A 16,855-nucleotide genomic window follows, 5' to 3' on the forward strand; every position below is an offset into this window, starting at 1 on the left:
TGTGCAGAGGGAGAGAAGCACACGGGGCGACAACAGGAAAAACACATGAACTCTCGTGGAGTGCTTAACCAAAAAGAAACAAGCATTGGCAAAACCAATAATCCCCAACTATTCAAGAGCTATTGGCTTTAGCAATGTTTCTCTGCCATGTTGGACACCAATGGGGCTCCTGCTCAGTATGGCTAAAAGTTAGCAGAGCGTCACAGATGGTAATGGGGGGAGTAGAGTGTGGCATCCTATTCAACGGCAGACAGTCTAACCTCGTTCACACCTGGTTTTGTTTAGGTTCTTTTTACTTAAATTGTATGGGTAACAAATGCAAGCATAATGTCTGGGAAATAGGGAAGACCTCACACGTTGGCATCCAGGTTAAGGAACATTTCACGTGCATTTCAAGGCCCCCACCAGTGTTACTTATATGATCGAATTCACGTAAAGAATAGTTGCTTGGCAACTCAGCTCTCCCAGATGGGAAAACTTAATGAAGTCAAAAGCTTAATAGTGCCAGTTATGTGGCAACTCCTGAAGCACTTTTAAAAAGAGAAACTCTTGAGTAATCTACATATATCTATAGTTTGTAAATAGCGCATCTGCAGGTGAGTTATCCCTCAAGAATTTGAAGCGAAGGTGGGAGCAGCCGCCATCCCTGCTACGCTGGACTGTGCTAACACTTGTTACCTTCAAGTTCCTACCACCCTCCAGGCAAGGTTGTAAAGCGTGGGTACTCAAAGTACCGCCCGGGGGCCACATGCGGCCCCCTGGACAGCAGGAGTACGGGGTTGCTCTTCATTCGATCGTAAATAAAGAGGCAATTGTTTATTTCAAGGTTAACTGTGTTAAGGAAAGAAAGTAACCAGAGTCCTGAGCTTCACTTCAGAAGCAAGTTCATTTTTAAAGACATCTTGCAGCAAAAGTGTTCAAATATAACAGACACTTCAAAATTCTAAAAGTGTATCAAGTTAACAGCAGTCCATTTCACCTAAGTGTAATGTATTTATTGTATCAGTGCAATGGGAAGTATTATTTTAAATGTAATAGTTTTCAAACAAGAATTTAGAAACATTAATTTTCACTTCTACCCTGACAAATACGCCAATAGTGAATTAAACAAGATGTTATCGGCACTTTTTAAGTGGCCTGGGTTCCTATTATAGATGAACAGCATTATAGTTTATTAAATCAAACAGTGAAGCATATTTGTGCAGTGCAGACCCTGAACCTAAAATTAAGCTATTGCCTAAGATCACACCATTTGGAAAAGTGGGGAAGCTAAGATTAATCCCAGGCTTTCTAGTTTCATATTTGCTCAATTCAGCCACTAGATGTATATCCTTCGCTTCACCTACCAATACTTAACCGTCAGTCCTCCCAACCCGCTCGCCCGACCGCCATTCCGCTGGCATTGATGCAGCCCCCGGTCACATCACAGACCAAACTTTTTGACCCCTGGGAAAATGTTTGCGAGTACCCATGTTGTAAAGGATTCAAAACTAAGGAGTCAGACTTGTAACTGGATTGCGCACGTTTTACCACACCCCGGAAGCCAGAAGGCAATGGTGCTGGTTACCAGTGCAACAAAGGTTCCCCCAATTAAATCACAGATCACCAGGTATCATCCGAAGTAAACACTGCGTTCTGACAGAGGTCACTCTTTTCAGACAAAATGGCCTGGGAGGGAAGTTTTATCTGTGTTTAGTATCTGAGGCGCCGAATAATTTACCTGTTGGTATGCGGTCCATAATGGAGCACAGCGCCTTCAGGCTGAAATATTAAAACCTATAATTTTGAATCATTTTATGTTATAGTTCAGTGTTATCTATTCTGTTTTCTTATATACCACACAAACACAAGTTCTTTCCTTTTTAGCACCAACATATCTGGTAGGTGAATGTTGCGCCTCTAAATTCCTCAGTCATTGATCCATTCAAGGGAGATTGCTCCCTCAGGGAAGGAGCATGACCCATTATGCCACAGCTCACAACACTACTAGTGAAGTCTCCTTTGATCTCGACAGTAGGAGGATCCTCATCCTGTAACTGTTATCAGACCACTAAAGTTACTCATGAGGCTGAGCTGTTCATGGAACTAAGTTCTAAAAGTAAGGAACTTTTCTTATTCCGTCATGCAGTCTTTACTGATGGTCCTAATCATGGAATGAAATGGCAAGCTTGAGGCGTGACCAGCTGGGCGAAAGGCGGGCATGGCTTGCTAAGGCTCCATAGCCACGTCCTTAACAGGTAAATATCAGACCTATCAGTGTAACATCTACTGCCTGTAGAAAGAGATTTGATATCTGTGGAGTGCTGAGCTGAAGGCCTCAAAGAAAAGACAGAGCAAGGCGGGCAGCAGGCCCGGATCCAGCTGCTCTGCGATTTCCCTGGCTGCTTGGTGCTCCTTTTGCCTATGCCCCCCATCCTGAGAGGTGATTGGGTTCCAGGAACGGACCTTAGAGCGTGGAGGAGAGCGATAGGGCCCCTCCCCTCCTTAGTGAAGAGACTTTCTAAAGGTGGTGCTGAAATCAAGATCTGGTCATCCCAATGGAACAGTGTCGCCAGAAGTACAGAGGGAGCAAAACAAACAGATTAAGTTGCATCTATCTGTGCTAAGTCCCTGCTCCACAGCAAGCATCGGAAGGGACGTTTCGGCTGCACTGGCCAATGAACATGCCTGCAAAGAAGGGCGACGCAGAAGTAGACAAATGGGAAGCAACGGGCGGGCTCCAAGCCCTCTCTAGATACAAGTGTCTTGCAAGCGACACACATGTGCTAGGACATACTCTTGCAGGAACTACCCCAAAAAGCAGTGCTTGAAAAGCAAGCAGAGGTAGGACAGAAGCCAGCCACACAAAAGAGAAGGTAAAGAGTCTATGCTCCATGGGAGGAACAAACACAAGATTGACAACCTGAGAATCGAAAAAGGAGCAGCAAAATGAGGGACAGGGAAGCCACCATATAGTAAGCAATGGGCATGCTCCAGACAGCTGTGCCATCTAGTAGGCTTGACCTAAAAAAAATCATACGCTTGGCCAAGACAACTGAAGGAGGTACAATGGAGGTATTAAAGGGGGTTGGGGGGGGCGCCTCTATCACGCCCAGCCCAAGGAAAGGAGTGGTGTGAAATGGGATGTTAAGAAAGAAAGAATACATTTACAAGTTACCAACAGTGCATGTACACTACATGATTACAAGACATCAACTGGTGGTTTTTCGTTACTTTTTACATTGCTTGCAGCGTTAACGACAGCGCACATATTAACATGGCAAACCTCGAGTAAGCACAGGAGTAGCTCAGAGTACAGAGTTGTGTAGTCACAATGCTATTTCTTTCTACATAGTTATTCTTTTACTTAAGCGCATTTGTGACATTGAGGCCTTTCAGAACAATGCGCCTTTTTAATTTTTCACTTGGTACCTATTTCGTTGACTTGAGTGAGTGTGAAGTTGTGAGGATTGCGCGATAAGTTAGTCTAAGTGAATATACATCCTTTGGGCGTTGGCCCATGTATTAACCATATTGAACTTTTTATATACCACTCCGCAGGCCATGATACCACATTGCTATACAAACACCTACACATAGTGGTGTCCTAAATACTAAATGTAAAAAGAACAAGTGATGGACGGAATGCTGAACAATGTCAATTTCGGGCTGGACTTTTCCCATGAGGGAACAGGTTCAAGACTGATTTGCATATGGCTGGGTCCAAACTGGGGTGGCGTGGTGAGCAAAAGAACGATGGATTAAACCCAGGTCTGTGACTGGGGGTGAGTGTTTGCATTGTTCAGCACTCCGTCCATCATCCTTTTGTTTTGTCATAAATACTGGACATGTTTTGTTTTCAGGGTTATCACTCTATGAGGAAGGTTTACACCTCGGTCTTTTCTTAAACAACTATCTTTTCTCACCAAATTTTCAAACACATTATGATCAAAACAGTTTTGACGTGCGTGTTAATTTTGGATACAGGAAGTTTGCAGGTGATCTGGAGAAAGTTTGTTTACGACCGTGCCAGACTGCAGAAAATGTATTCTAAATTAATAAATTCCTCAGGAATACGGTCTAATTTCACATATGAATTCCTGGATGATATTGAAAAAAAAATTGGAGTGGAGCACACAATTTTGAGTCTCTCAACAAAATCGACTTCATGTCGTTGCGTCAGTACAACATACTATACGGTTTATACACACAGTTTCTCAATATGCTCAGGATTCTATTTTTTCCCCTGAATCGATATACTTTTTCTTAAAGGTAACTCAAAGCCAATGCAATTATATGGAATTACTCCGCAGAACTGTCCGCGATCACTACTTTATTTTGGCTTTGATGTGTGCTACGAGAGAGTCTCAAATTAGCCCTGGAATTATAGTTAATTATGGGTGCGTCAGGTATCGGTAAAGGCCGATGACGAATTGGGACATGTCAGCAACCCACACTCAAGTATCCCGGCCACATCAGAGGGCACTGAAATCTTTGTAAGTGCATTCGGCCGCAAAATGAATTGCACGATGAGCTGAACGTTTCCACTTAGGGTCACCGTGTTTTTCCCATGTAATTAAAATACTTTATTAAACAATAAAATGATACACAGCAAATGATCTTTTCTAGTAGGTGTACAGGTCATATGGAACTGCAACGTTATGGAGGGGGGTCTGACGTTTATAGGGGTTTGTCCAGTGAAAACCATACTGGTTTCCATCACTAATTATTACATATTTACCGCGAGGCTTTGTTTTTACATGACATGCTTGATCAATGCCCATCAGTTAGGCCTACATCATGCTTACGTCTGATGCCAGGGTGATAATTAGATTTATCGTGCTGTTCACCAAGTCAAACCTGAATGATTCCCCCTGGCCCGGGTCCAAAGTGACACCTGGCTCTGGGAGTCCATGCACCGGCTGCAGAAAGCACTAGCCGCAGGACAACACTGGCCCTGCCAACTCAGCTCTTCATGCTTCTGAGGTCAGTAGCAGAAGTGCCGCTGGGTGGGTCCAACTAAACGTAACAGGAGTTATCTGAAATCCGAGGTTCATTTCTGATAGCGCCTTGGACAATATTAACATCAATTACGTTTTTATTATGCCACAAATATACAAAGATTTTCTGTACAGATGGTTCAGCAGCCCTGGCTTGAAAAACAACCACCAGTTTCGCTTGGGCTCTTTGAGTCACTGCAGGAAATAACTTTTACAGCAACATGGAATAAAAACACGCGATTTTCTCTGTCTTGTTTGTTTCGTGACTCAAAGGCAAACCGAAGCACAGAGGCGGCCCGCACAGGTCACTTCTAGTTCTTAGTAATCGTAGCATCCGTACAGGCAGCCAAGTGTCCGATTACTGCTTAATGTGTAACCACAGATCAGACAGGTGGCCGGAAGTGCCTCGGTACAACTTCAAGGAGCTATGTCAATGTAGTTCAGTTTTGTATCATACTGGCTTTTAGAACCAGTCATTTTTGTTGTTTGCCTAGTGATTTTGCATCTCCACAAACCCACGCTTTCACCCAAGAACCACGTGAATATTCGACTCGAGCAAGGAGGCCATATGTTACGTTACGTTCTTGGCATTTGTATAGCGCACATTCTGCCAGTGGTATAGCCTCGTGGCACTTGGGGCAGGGCGGTGGCCTTTCACGTGATTCTAGGGTTACCATCACAGACCGGTCTGGAGCTTGAGTTGGTTTGTGAGGTGTTACAACTGTTGCACTCGGGTTCCTCCCCGAGTTAAGGAACTAAGCGACAGAATATCAAAATACACTATATTTGAGCCCCTGGGATAACTGCTTTGATTTCTAAAACAAATAATGGCATCACCCACAGATTTAAATATATGTAAAATATAGCACTACCATCCAGTGGGGGGTGGGAGGAGGGGTGAGCCTCATTAAAACTCATCTGTACCATACTTTGGATTTCAAAACTTTGTTTTTGCCAAGAGCTCGCCGACCCCACCTACACAGAGTGGGTGACAACAGCATTTTTCAGGTTGGCGCTATCTCGGGAAAGTACCATCCCACTAAAGAGTGACAGGCCACCACAACCTCTTCTGGAATAAGCCTTGGCCCTTGACACACGTCCCACTTCAGCTGAACCCACCCCCGTGCTTCTCCCCAAAATGTTAAACCCCACCCCGATGTTATTGCTTGTGCACTGAGGGAGGCCTGATCCCAAATCAAGAGTTTGCCTCACCCATTCGGATGTTTTTTTTGGGATTCCACAACCAACCCTGATACCTTACTTTGGGAGGGACCCACAACAGAGCTGAGATTACAGTTTGGGGAAATGTCCAATTAATGTTTTTGTTTTTGGGTGTGGTGGTGATGGTGGGAGATGGTAAATGGTGAGTCCATGTACCATCCAGCGAACGTGAAGGAGGAAACATCTGGATTGTTCTCGCAACGTGCATATATACTTAGAAATGTTTCCCAAAGTTCTGGGCACCATGTGCCGAACCCCAATATTTTGTTAGGGGTACGTACCTACCTAGTGAGAAACTCTCTGGACGCTAAGGCCCTGGTTCACAAAAGGTAAACCTATAACTTTTGTGCAAGTTTGTAACTTTGCTGTTCACAAAGGTATTTTACCAATAGTATCTTTACAACGGGGGAGTCCCCGCACATAAAAAAAAATATAGGACTATTTGTAAGCGCTGACACGCCGTCGTCATAAAGATAGTACTAGTAAAACACCTTTGTGAACAGCAAGTATTAATTTACATTGGTGAATCGAGCTCTCAGCATTTTCCTATTGTCTATTTGTGCAGAGACTTCCTTCAAGAAGAACCAATTTGAAGATTCTGTGGCATCAAGGACGGATGCTCTAGGAATTTGCCCTGGTACAGTAGCTCCAGTCAGTGCTTAATTTGTAAATAAAAAGGTGCCGGTGTCCAAAGCCCTCCTCTTAAACCCGCGGCTGCTGCAATTAAAATGTGGGAACACGGAATACTGAGGCAGCGTAATCCTGAAGCCACCTCGGGCCAATTTAATCCATTTACAACTACTCCCTGCCCCTTCAGCTCACTGTAGGAGCTTTCTGCTTTCTCCGTTTGTGACGCTTTTTCGTTTTTACCTTCCTCGTCTTTCGCTCACAGCAAATGCTTGAGGCAGAAGACTGAGCCCGCCCCTCAAAAATAAGTGCCGGTGCTCAGCACAGGAATCAACAAGCACAAATTAAGCACTGGCTCCAGTACTCGTACAGTGATGCCATCAGAAACCCGTCTCAAACCATTCCTCTCTCTGCATGTCCTTGGGCAGGATCATGTAGGATGGCACACTGTTTCAGAGGTCTTTCTTCCCCTGCATAATCTGTCCAATACTGATGCAAGCTCATGATCTGGATAACGTATCAGAACAATGCGAGCCCTACTGTACACACAAAATATTATAGCCTCATTTTTCTATACTACTTCTATCCGCTACAGGTGGCTTTTTGTATGTAAAACCCTCACCCACCAGGGTTACCCCCTTGGTGGAACGCTACATCATAGGGTTCCTTCTCGTTCCCTTGCGGAACACGGTGTGCTGCTGCCGAAGAGGGACAAGGGAGTTCTAGATGGATACTTCCAAATAATGACTGTACTAAAAGTTTGGAGGATTTTCTTCTTAGAAGATTAAAAATACCAGCCTCGTAAGACACCACTCGTTTTATTCTAGTCTTCAGGCGGTATGATTGAAAAAAGGGGGAAGATATATTAGAAACTGGTGGTTTCAATGACGCCTGTTTCTATTGGTCAACATGTCTCTGGCCACTCTTTCCTGTGGCTTTCATCAGGACTGAAGGACTAAATCCCCAATACCTTTCCTAAAATGTGAGGGTGGGTGAGGGTTTTACATACAAAAATCCACGTGCTTTTTACCTGTAGGGGATAGAAAAAGTACAGAAAAATGAGATTATAGTATTCTGTGTATAAAGTAGGGCTCTCTTTGTTTGGATGAGTTAGGAAAGAGGAGGACGGGCTCTCCTGAAAAAAGCCTCTTACCTCCCCCCTTTTACAGTAAATGATCTGGATAAGTCAGTAGTCGCTCCTGCAGGGACGGACTGCGTTCAAGAGGAATGGAGGGGCAGAGGAGTGGGCACTTTAAAAGGAAGCAGATCTCCAATGCAAACTTCAAAGACTCAAACCCTCAGATAGATTTGGTGTCTAGACATGAACTATAAGAAGGGGAGCTTGAGGCCACCAAAGTTGACAAATGTCAAGCAGCCAGTGGGGCAGTGCAAGAAGGGGAAGCTCTTCAAGACTTCTGCCCTTGACCAGGGCTGGGAGCCAAGGGCCTGTCAAGCTCCCAACTGGGTGAGAGGTCATCACCCAGGGAAATCCAAGACCACCTCCTTCTGGAGCCTGGAGGACCAGTGCCTCCTCAGTTGCCAAGACCAGTGTGTCCTGTGAGGGTGCGAAGTCCAGTAAGGGATCCTGGCAAGTGGATTCCTGTAGTGAGGTGTGTGGAGACAGCTGCTTTACCGATAGGGTCGCTGCCCGTGTGCAGCTTGAAGTCAGCGACCATGTGTGCCAAAGGCGGCCTGCATGAAGATTACTTCCATGCCAATGGGAAAGAACCTGTGTGTGGAGTGAATTCGGTGACCCCTTATGCCAGAAAAGGCTTCTGGGATGATTAGTGACATGCCAACTGGACCGTCACCCTCCTCCCCTTCCCCCCCCACCCCCCCCCCTTTCCTCCGGCAACCTGTGTGCAGGATCAGAGTAACATAGTTTTACTGGAGAAGCGCAGCGGATGCCCTACCATTGTCCCTGCATAGCCACAAGTTGTTCTTCCCAGCCACTGCACTCTGCGAGGTCCGCAAGTGAGACTCTAGTTGTGCAACCCCTGCAGGAGCAAGTAAGACTGATCGTAGAGCAGGAAGAACCCCCTCCCCCCTGGAACTTGCACAGCCAAATAGCACTTGACTTTTGGAAAAGTTAGAGAAGGACTCCTGAGACAGACTATTAGCGAGCTTAATGTGAATCTCACCAATAGGGAATGAGGAACAACCACTACCGTTAGTGAGAGGGAAGTGGGAATCCAGGACCTGCCTATCGAAAATTAGAGCTTTGACCTTGGGCCTGTGTGAACTGTTTGTGTATGCCACATTTTATTTTGTGTTTGCACATCAATGCTTCTTTTTTCATACAAGCAAGCATTTGATTGGGCAATCATCTACTGCTAGTATTGAACGTATTTTGAGTTGTGAGCCTGAATTCACGCTCCTGTATCTATACCATGCACATTCTGCAAGAAGCCTTGAACTACTCAACCCATGCTACTTCTGAGAGTCAAGTACTGAACCAGTACTTGGCCCAGTTGCTCAGGATCCATAGTAAGTCAGCCCCTGGACATCAGGAGTAAAAGGTCTCAACCACCATAGTTCCAGGAGCCCAATAGCTCTTGTTTGGCCTGTGGCTTTCTGAAATGGTTTCTGACATAAGTACATTATACAGAAGGCTGTAATTAGGAGTTGAAGACTTGAAGTCACAAACAGTTACAGGATGGAACACATTTGCAAAGTTAACTTGTATACTGAATCTAAATGTTCTCCAGCAGCTTTGATGTTTAAACAAATGCAAAACAATTTTCAACGTGTGCCTCTGTGAAAATAATTTCACCCTTAAAAAACCATGCTGCGGCAGCCTGCAAGGCTAAATGCACACAAATACCTATTTTAGACAGTTCTTAATATTTAAATTGCTCATTTAGCAAAAACATGTCCCAGAAAACCTAAACCTGGATGGATCAGGGTTTTATGCTAGAATAATAGGAGTTGGGCAAGGGGAAAGTGGTCCAAGTCTTCTTCTTATTAAGTCTAGTTTACGTTACAGCAATTTATTGACAGTAATATATTTGAGGTGAGAGAAGTTAAAATTGCTATTGAACAGAGAACTCCAGGGAAAGCAGCCGGTCCGGATGGGGTTCCCATGTACTTTTTTTTTTTTTTTTTTTTTTTTTTAAAATCAGACATAGCGATCTGGGCACCCATGTTAACTAACTTCCCTAGGTGCGCAGCTGCTGGTCATATTCCGGCTTCATGGAGGCCAGCGATAAGTGTCCCCATGTTCAAGAAAGGTGATCGGTCACAACCATCTTGTTACAGACCTCCTGTTAGGCATAACTCGCTGGTAGACACTTGTGCAAAAATACTGGGAAGAGTTATCCCGTCACACCTTGAAACATGGGCCACCAAAAACAACATTTTATTACTTCAGGGTGGGCTTTGGGGCAGTTGAGCAGGCCTTAAATCTCTTACTCCTGGGAAGTATGCCCTTGCCAAATAAGGCATATTACAGCTGGCTTTTATAGATCTCACTAGTTCATTTGAGTTGGTGGAAAATATAGGTGTGGACCAGGACCTATAAGATTTAATTAAGAGTTTGCACCAGGACCTTACAATCTCGATCCGGTATGGGCAACAGGGTGAGTTGACAGATCATATAAGTTCTAAGAGAGGAGTGAGACGGGGTGCATTCTGGCCCCCTTTTTATTTCCTCTATATATAAACGGGGTCAGCAAACACCTAATACATACAGGCCGGGATATGCCTTCGATGGGGGACTATCACATTCCTATCCTGTTATACACGGACGACGAGGTTATAAAGAAATGCACCACAAATGGTCTACCGACCTTACTGGATTCACTCCGACTTTTTATGGATCCCCTGGATTTAAAAATAAACCTGGCTAAGACATATACCATGACCTGAGAGGGTTTGTTCACAAAAGCCAATACTATTTCATGAGGGGGGCGCCTAGAGAAGGTAAACTCCTTCAGCTATTTGGGCATCTCAGCAAAAGCCCAACAGCTGGTAAGAAACAGAGATAATCTTCAGGTTTGCCAGAAAATTGAAAAATAAACCCATTGCTGAGATGCTTAGCATATACAGGAGTACGTGTGTTATCTGCTGGGCTTTATGGGGCAGTGTCCGTGGCCTATGGGTGGCTCATTCCATCCAGCATTCAGAAAATTCCTTCACCCGCAGATTACTGGGGGTACCCAGATGTACAGCCACTATCCTTGCCCACGAGGAACTTGGACTTCCCTACACGGAGGACCAAATAAAGTTAGCCCCGCTTTTGCTTTGGATTAGGTGCAGAGTAAATCCAGAGGAAAGTCTGGTAGGGTCATGTCTACTTGACTGTTTCTCTCTCGATGGCACTAATGATATTCCATGGATTGGCTATACACGGAAAACATGTAGGGATACAGAAATGGTGGATGTTGTCATAAACCCACAAGCACACAATTTGAACAGTAAAGCGTTGATTAAGTACGTGTTCTTAGAGAGACGTTGGGGGACTAGGTTAGAAGGCATACTAGTTAAGGAAACAGTAGCAAATTATGTGTTGGTATCCACAAACAGTACCAAAGAACCATACCTAGCGTGGATAGAAAATTCATACTATCTGTATCTTTGAACGCTGTTCAGACTGAAGAAAATACATTATAAGGTAGCCTTCCCCTTGAAGGAAACATGCTATGGTATACTTTCCCCTTGTAGCTGCAATAATAGCCCTAAGCAAAGTACAAGCCATTTTTAGGTCTGACGTGTTGTAATCTCTGTGGGCTTTTAACCACACCCACCACACGCCCATCACTATCACCCGATCATGGGCTTGCCTTTCAAAAAACCTTTATCATCATTGGTAAATGCTTTACATTTGTCCCTCCCTGAGGTAGTTTTGTTACCACCTTGGCCATCGACCCTGTTACATGGATAATTGTACTTTTGCCGATATGTTTGACTGCGAGCAAACTTATTTTTCTTTTTGTATCTCTCCTTCACGCTCATACTCTTGGTGGCCACGGTGCTTTGAATCAGCTTGCTTATGTCAACTGTTTTACTTTCATTTTCAATTTATGTGGCAAGAAAAGTCAAGTTAGGAATTTACAAAGCTAATAGCTCTAACTCGAGCAAACACAAGACCAATTGCATTGCAAGTGCTTGTTTTTCATTTTGCCTACTATTTGTCAGGCCAAGACAGTCTTTTAATCCCAATATGGTGACATTACACGGTGAGAAGTCAAACTAGGCCTAGAGCTCCTGCGAAGAACTGTTACATTGGGCCCTTTGTGTTGCTGTTTGAAACTTTTTTTTATAAAGGCTATGATAATCAGGAAACCGTATGAAGATATACTGATGGTGTAGACAGAGTGTTTGCTTATTTATGATGGAATATGCATTTTTATTGAATATTTACTGTTTTGTTTACTCATTTTAGCTATCACTGTGACGTTCTATTTCATGTCTATGTTACTTGCATGTATGTATTACTTTGTTGGTTTTATCACAAATTTTGCCAAATAAAGTATTTTTCATGAGGATGATGACAGCAACATATGGTCTGAATATGATTTCTTGTCTGTGTATCTGACACTAGACACCCATATGGTAGTTTATGCCTAGGAGATGAGGGGTTGAACAGATGGGGTGTTAGGTTCAAGAGAGTTAAGGATGTGACTCCAGTTCAAATAAAAAAAAAAGAACAATTGATGGACGGAACGCTGAACAATGTCAAACATTCAATCCCAGTGGAGAGATCTGGCGCTAAATCCATTGTTTTTTTCGCTACCCATGCCATTCCAGTTTGGACCCAGCCATGTGCAAATCAGTCTTAACCCTGTTCCCCATGGGCACAGTCGAGCCCGAACTGCCAGGCCTGGTCTTCCTTGGACCGAAATCAATCATCCTTGACCGGTTTCGGGGTATCACCCCTCATCAGCCAGACTAGCTCGACTCCCAGTGGCATGGGGAGCACAGAACCACGTCTGGGCATACCCGTCCCACTTAGAGCAACAATTGCAAAAAGAATAAGTGATGGACATAATGCTGAACAATGTCAAACATTCACCCCCACAACAGAGATCTGGGCCTAGATCCATTGTTTTTGCATAAACTGGAGTGGCATGGTTAGCAAAAGAATGATGGATTCAACCCAGATCCGTGACTGGGGTCAGTATTTGAAAGGTTCCAGCACTCCGTCCATCATTCTTTTGTTTCGCTTCAGTTCAAATTAACACAAGCATCTTCCACATTACAGACTAAATATGTCAAGGTTAGACTGCGAAGGCTTACTAGTTCTTTGATACTAAACGTGTCCTCACTATCCCAGTTATCACTTTTCAGAATGAAAATTTGTGTTTTAATACAAGCTGTGAGGCGTTAGGGCTCAAGAGCCACATTAATGGCATGCTTCTTGCTGTATGTGCTGGCACAAGCAGCAAAATGTGTAAACTGTGAGAGACTTTCAAATCAAAAGTTCAATCTAGGACCCATACACGAGCTCAAAAACATGGACAGAGAAGACTGGTTGCAAACAGTTGCCTTGTTCATCTTTGCTTTTTCACATAGGGTGGCTGCTCAAAATAGATTTACATTTACTTTGTTTGTACCTGGAAATAATCTGTAATAAATGATCCCAGCTCACTCTTCAGTAGGCGCCTGTAGGGAGACAGAAATGTTCAGACACAGCAATGTGAAGAGATGCTCCCACAAGGACCACACACATCCTTAGGCTTTCATTATCAGACTCACTACTTAGCATTCCTACACCCCGCTCTGTGCTCACACAATCCATCATGCCCAGATGTTGCATTTACCCAACTCCTCCTGGTCCTACCTCAACTTTACCCAGCATTCCCCCTTCCCCTGTGCACTCTGGCTTCCCATCACTCATGACCCCTGGCCACTACACAAATTAGGCCCTCGGCACTAGAGGTGGGTGAGCCCACAAATTAACAGGGAGAGCCAAGCCAGAGCCAAGTGACAGGTCTGGCTGGGATGTAAGAGCCCGTGCACGAGCCAAGCCCAAAAAATGTAAACTGTGCAACAACCACCATATATAAATATGGCAAAGATCAAAAAGTGTATTTCTTTAACATGCAGAGGTGTTTCAACTGGGCACATCAGATTATATCACTGCATCGAGAGGCATTTATTGAAAGTTACAATTTTAAACCAGGAACTTAAAAATATTAATGCCCCCTGCCTCCGCCTTGAAAACAATGCCTTTAGGGAATTAGGAGCAAGTCAGTTGTAACGCTCCCCATTTATGTGGCCTGGATTCCTACTTGGAGTAACAGAGTCTATTTAAATCAGACTCAAGAAAGGTGCTTGTGTAGCACACACCCTGAACTCACCTACTTCAAAGCGCTCTCAAATGCAGTAAGGAAAAGAAAGCACAGTGAAATCAAACTAAGATCAAACAATGTGTTCAATTGGGGAAGACATGGAAAATCCCATGCTTTCTGATCTGGATTGTGCAATTCATCCTATAGAAAGTTACCTCATCCCCTCGCCATGCTTCACATCAAAGGTTAATGTTTTTTCTTTAATTTGTGGAGCATTAGGTTAGAGGGTGGGCAGCAGACAAAGCCATATGAAAGCTCAGCTCGTTTTGGGCTCGAGGATCCAAGAAAACCTCCAGCTGAGCCAACGCCAGGCTTCAGGCTCAAACTTTCAGGGGTTCCCCCACCTCTACTCAGCACCCGCATACTCCACCTACGCTGGACTGCAGCTTTGGGTGTACATTACCACATTCACCCTCACACAGGACATACATCACCATATATGGTTTATAAAAGGCTCATGTCACTATAAATGTATATGTTATGGGGCTGCTTCTGGACTAAAAGTGTGGACTGACTAAAATACCATGTATTCAGGTCAAGGGATTGTCCAGCTCCTTGGGCATTTCTGTTTAAACTGATGATTTCCCAGAAATACTAATTCCAAACTTAAATCGTCCACTTGCCTCAGTGGCCCCTTCCACCTCATGCACCACACAGCCACGGATTCCACCACAGTGAGTTATGGTACAAATCGCGCTTTATGGTAAAAATCTAATCCAAGAAACTGTCTCCCGAGATTCTGGTTATAACATACCACCCGTGTCCACACCACGTCCACCTACCTGACGCTTTCGTTCAGAGTGTAGAGCTCGTTCGTCTGCAGACCTCCACCTTTGAACACATTGATCACCGCAGTCTGAACACTGGAAAAATAAAAGGTGGGAAGGGAGAGAAAGGGGGCGGACAGATGTCAGAGTTCACCCAGGCCAGAATTCTTTTGTGTACCTGTTGTGTACTTATGGGCGGACACTGTAAATGCACTTACCGTACAGCACTGAACACAACAGAACTCACGCCACATATAAAAGCAGAGTAGTCCAGACCCTTGCCATCAAATCACAAGAGGTGGTGGTAACAAACATGCAACATGATGAATGGATGAATGAATTAATGAGTGAGTGAGTGACTCTTTCACATTGTACTGCATGGACTGAGGTATTTATAGGAGCTTGAGTGTCAGCCTGGGAGCAGCATGTGGGAGTGTAGGAAATCCACCTTTTCTGCAAGGCCACCCCATTATCTGTTTGCTGGTGTTCGATCTCTGTGCACTTTAACCCTGCTAACATGAGGTTCTGCTACCCTTTTAAACATGGTCGAATTGGCATATTCCTATTTGGTATATTGAACATACATAGGTCCCTAGTGTATGGTACAAAATGTAACTAGGGCCTGTAAATTAAATGTCACAAGTGGACTGCAGCACATACAGTACCATCAAATTCAGTGGCGTTGCAAACATGGCTTCAGGTCAGCCAATTTAATCTGACAGTACCAGTGTAAAAACTGCAGTTCGACCTGGCAAAACCCTGTTGACAGGTCAATACTCCCTTTTAAATATTAACATGTCACCTCTATGTAGGCCTCATAGCCAATAGCCCACAAAGGCAGGGTGCATGCCGTTTAAAAGTAGGACATTTAGAAATGTAATGTTAACATGTCCTTATGCTGACTAGCACCCAAAAGCTATTTTTCACTGTGACGGGCCTAGCAGTCCTATGTAGAAAACCAGAGTACAGATTACAATTCTGATACCATATTTCTGGATTGTGAATAGCTAGAAAAAAATAATAAAATAATTTTTTTTAACAGTTATTAAAAATCTACTTCAATGGTGTAGTTGAATTTTTAATAAATATTGGTAAAAACTGACTTTAAGAAACATACTTTTTCCATACCTGAAGTTCCATGAGGCTAACTTTATATTTTCTTTTACACTTCTGCCAGCCAGTAATTAGCACTGAATAGATGTGGAAAAAGGAGATCGGACCTGAATAGGCAGAAATGATCTGTCTGAACCGGACAGAGATGCTCATTCCGAGTTTGGCGGTCTTGAGACCGCCAGACTCTGGGTGACCATCGGACCGCCGTGGTAGTGGCGCCACGCTGGGACAGACTCCAGCCTGGCGGTCCCGGCGGTTGTAATCCGCCAGGGCAGCGCTGCCCGCCGGATTACGAGATCCATTCCGCCAGCCTTTCCATGGCGGTTCACACCGCTGTGAAAAAGCTGGCGGAATGGAGGTGCCGGGGGCCCCTGCACTTGGCATGGGCAGTGCAGGAGCCCCCATGCACAGCCATGTCACGCATTTCCCTGTCCGAATTACGGGATGCCAAAGCAATTCTTGTCTAGCTACTGTCTGGTTGCTGAAAACAGTACTTATGTTCTATCAGACTTCAGTCTCTGGGAGTACTGTGGGTACAGGGACTGACCCACACTGGATTTTATAGTTTTTAGTGCTAGATGTGGGAGGCCACTAACATTACCATAGTACACTCCCTACCCACATCCCCAGTCCTCAGAGCCCAAGTTTAGTGTTGCCGAAGGCTTCTGCCATCTTGAAAATGACCAAAGTGGATAGGGTTGGTCCTGGGATCTTTAACCTCATTTGTTACGGCAAGTTGAGGAGTCGCAACCACCCACTCGTGCTAGGCATAAGTGTGGCACCTTGAAAAAAATCTTGGACCTCAGAACATTGAAAGAGGACAGAACCTACAGTCTATAATCTGCGAAGAGCCATA

At 44.3% G+C, this 16,855-nt stretch overlaps 1 protein-coding gene across 2 annotated transcripts in view; it reads right to left on the minus strand.

The window, feature by feature from the left end:
- PRR5L (proline rich 5 like) overlaps positions 1 to 16,855 on the minus strand; it is a 183,417-nt gene that overhangs the window by 102,752 nt on the left and 63,810 nt on the right. For both annotated transcript variants that reach the window (XM_069221822.1, XM_069221823.1), the window contains exons 3-4: positions 14,902 to 14,982; positions 13,382 to 13,430 (exon numbers count right to left, since the gene is read on the minus strand). In XM_069221822.1, the coding sequence (XP_069077923.1) occupies positions 13,382 to 13,430; positions 14,902 to 14,982 (130 nt within the window). The remainder of the gene's footprint in view (positions 1 to 13,381; positions 13,431 to 14,901; positions 14,983 to 16,855) is intronic.

This window comes from Pleurodeles waltl, chromosome 3_1, assembly GCF_031143425.1.
Source record: "Pleurodeles waltl isolate 20211129_DDA chromosome 3_1, aPleWal1.hap1.20221129, whole genome shotgun sequence".
Taxonomy (NCBI): domain Eukaryota; kingdom Metazoa; phylum Chordata; class Amphibia; order Caudata; family Salamandridae; genus Pleurodeles; species Pleurodeles waltl.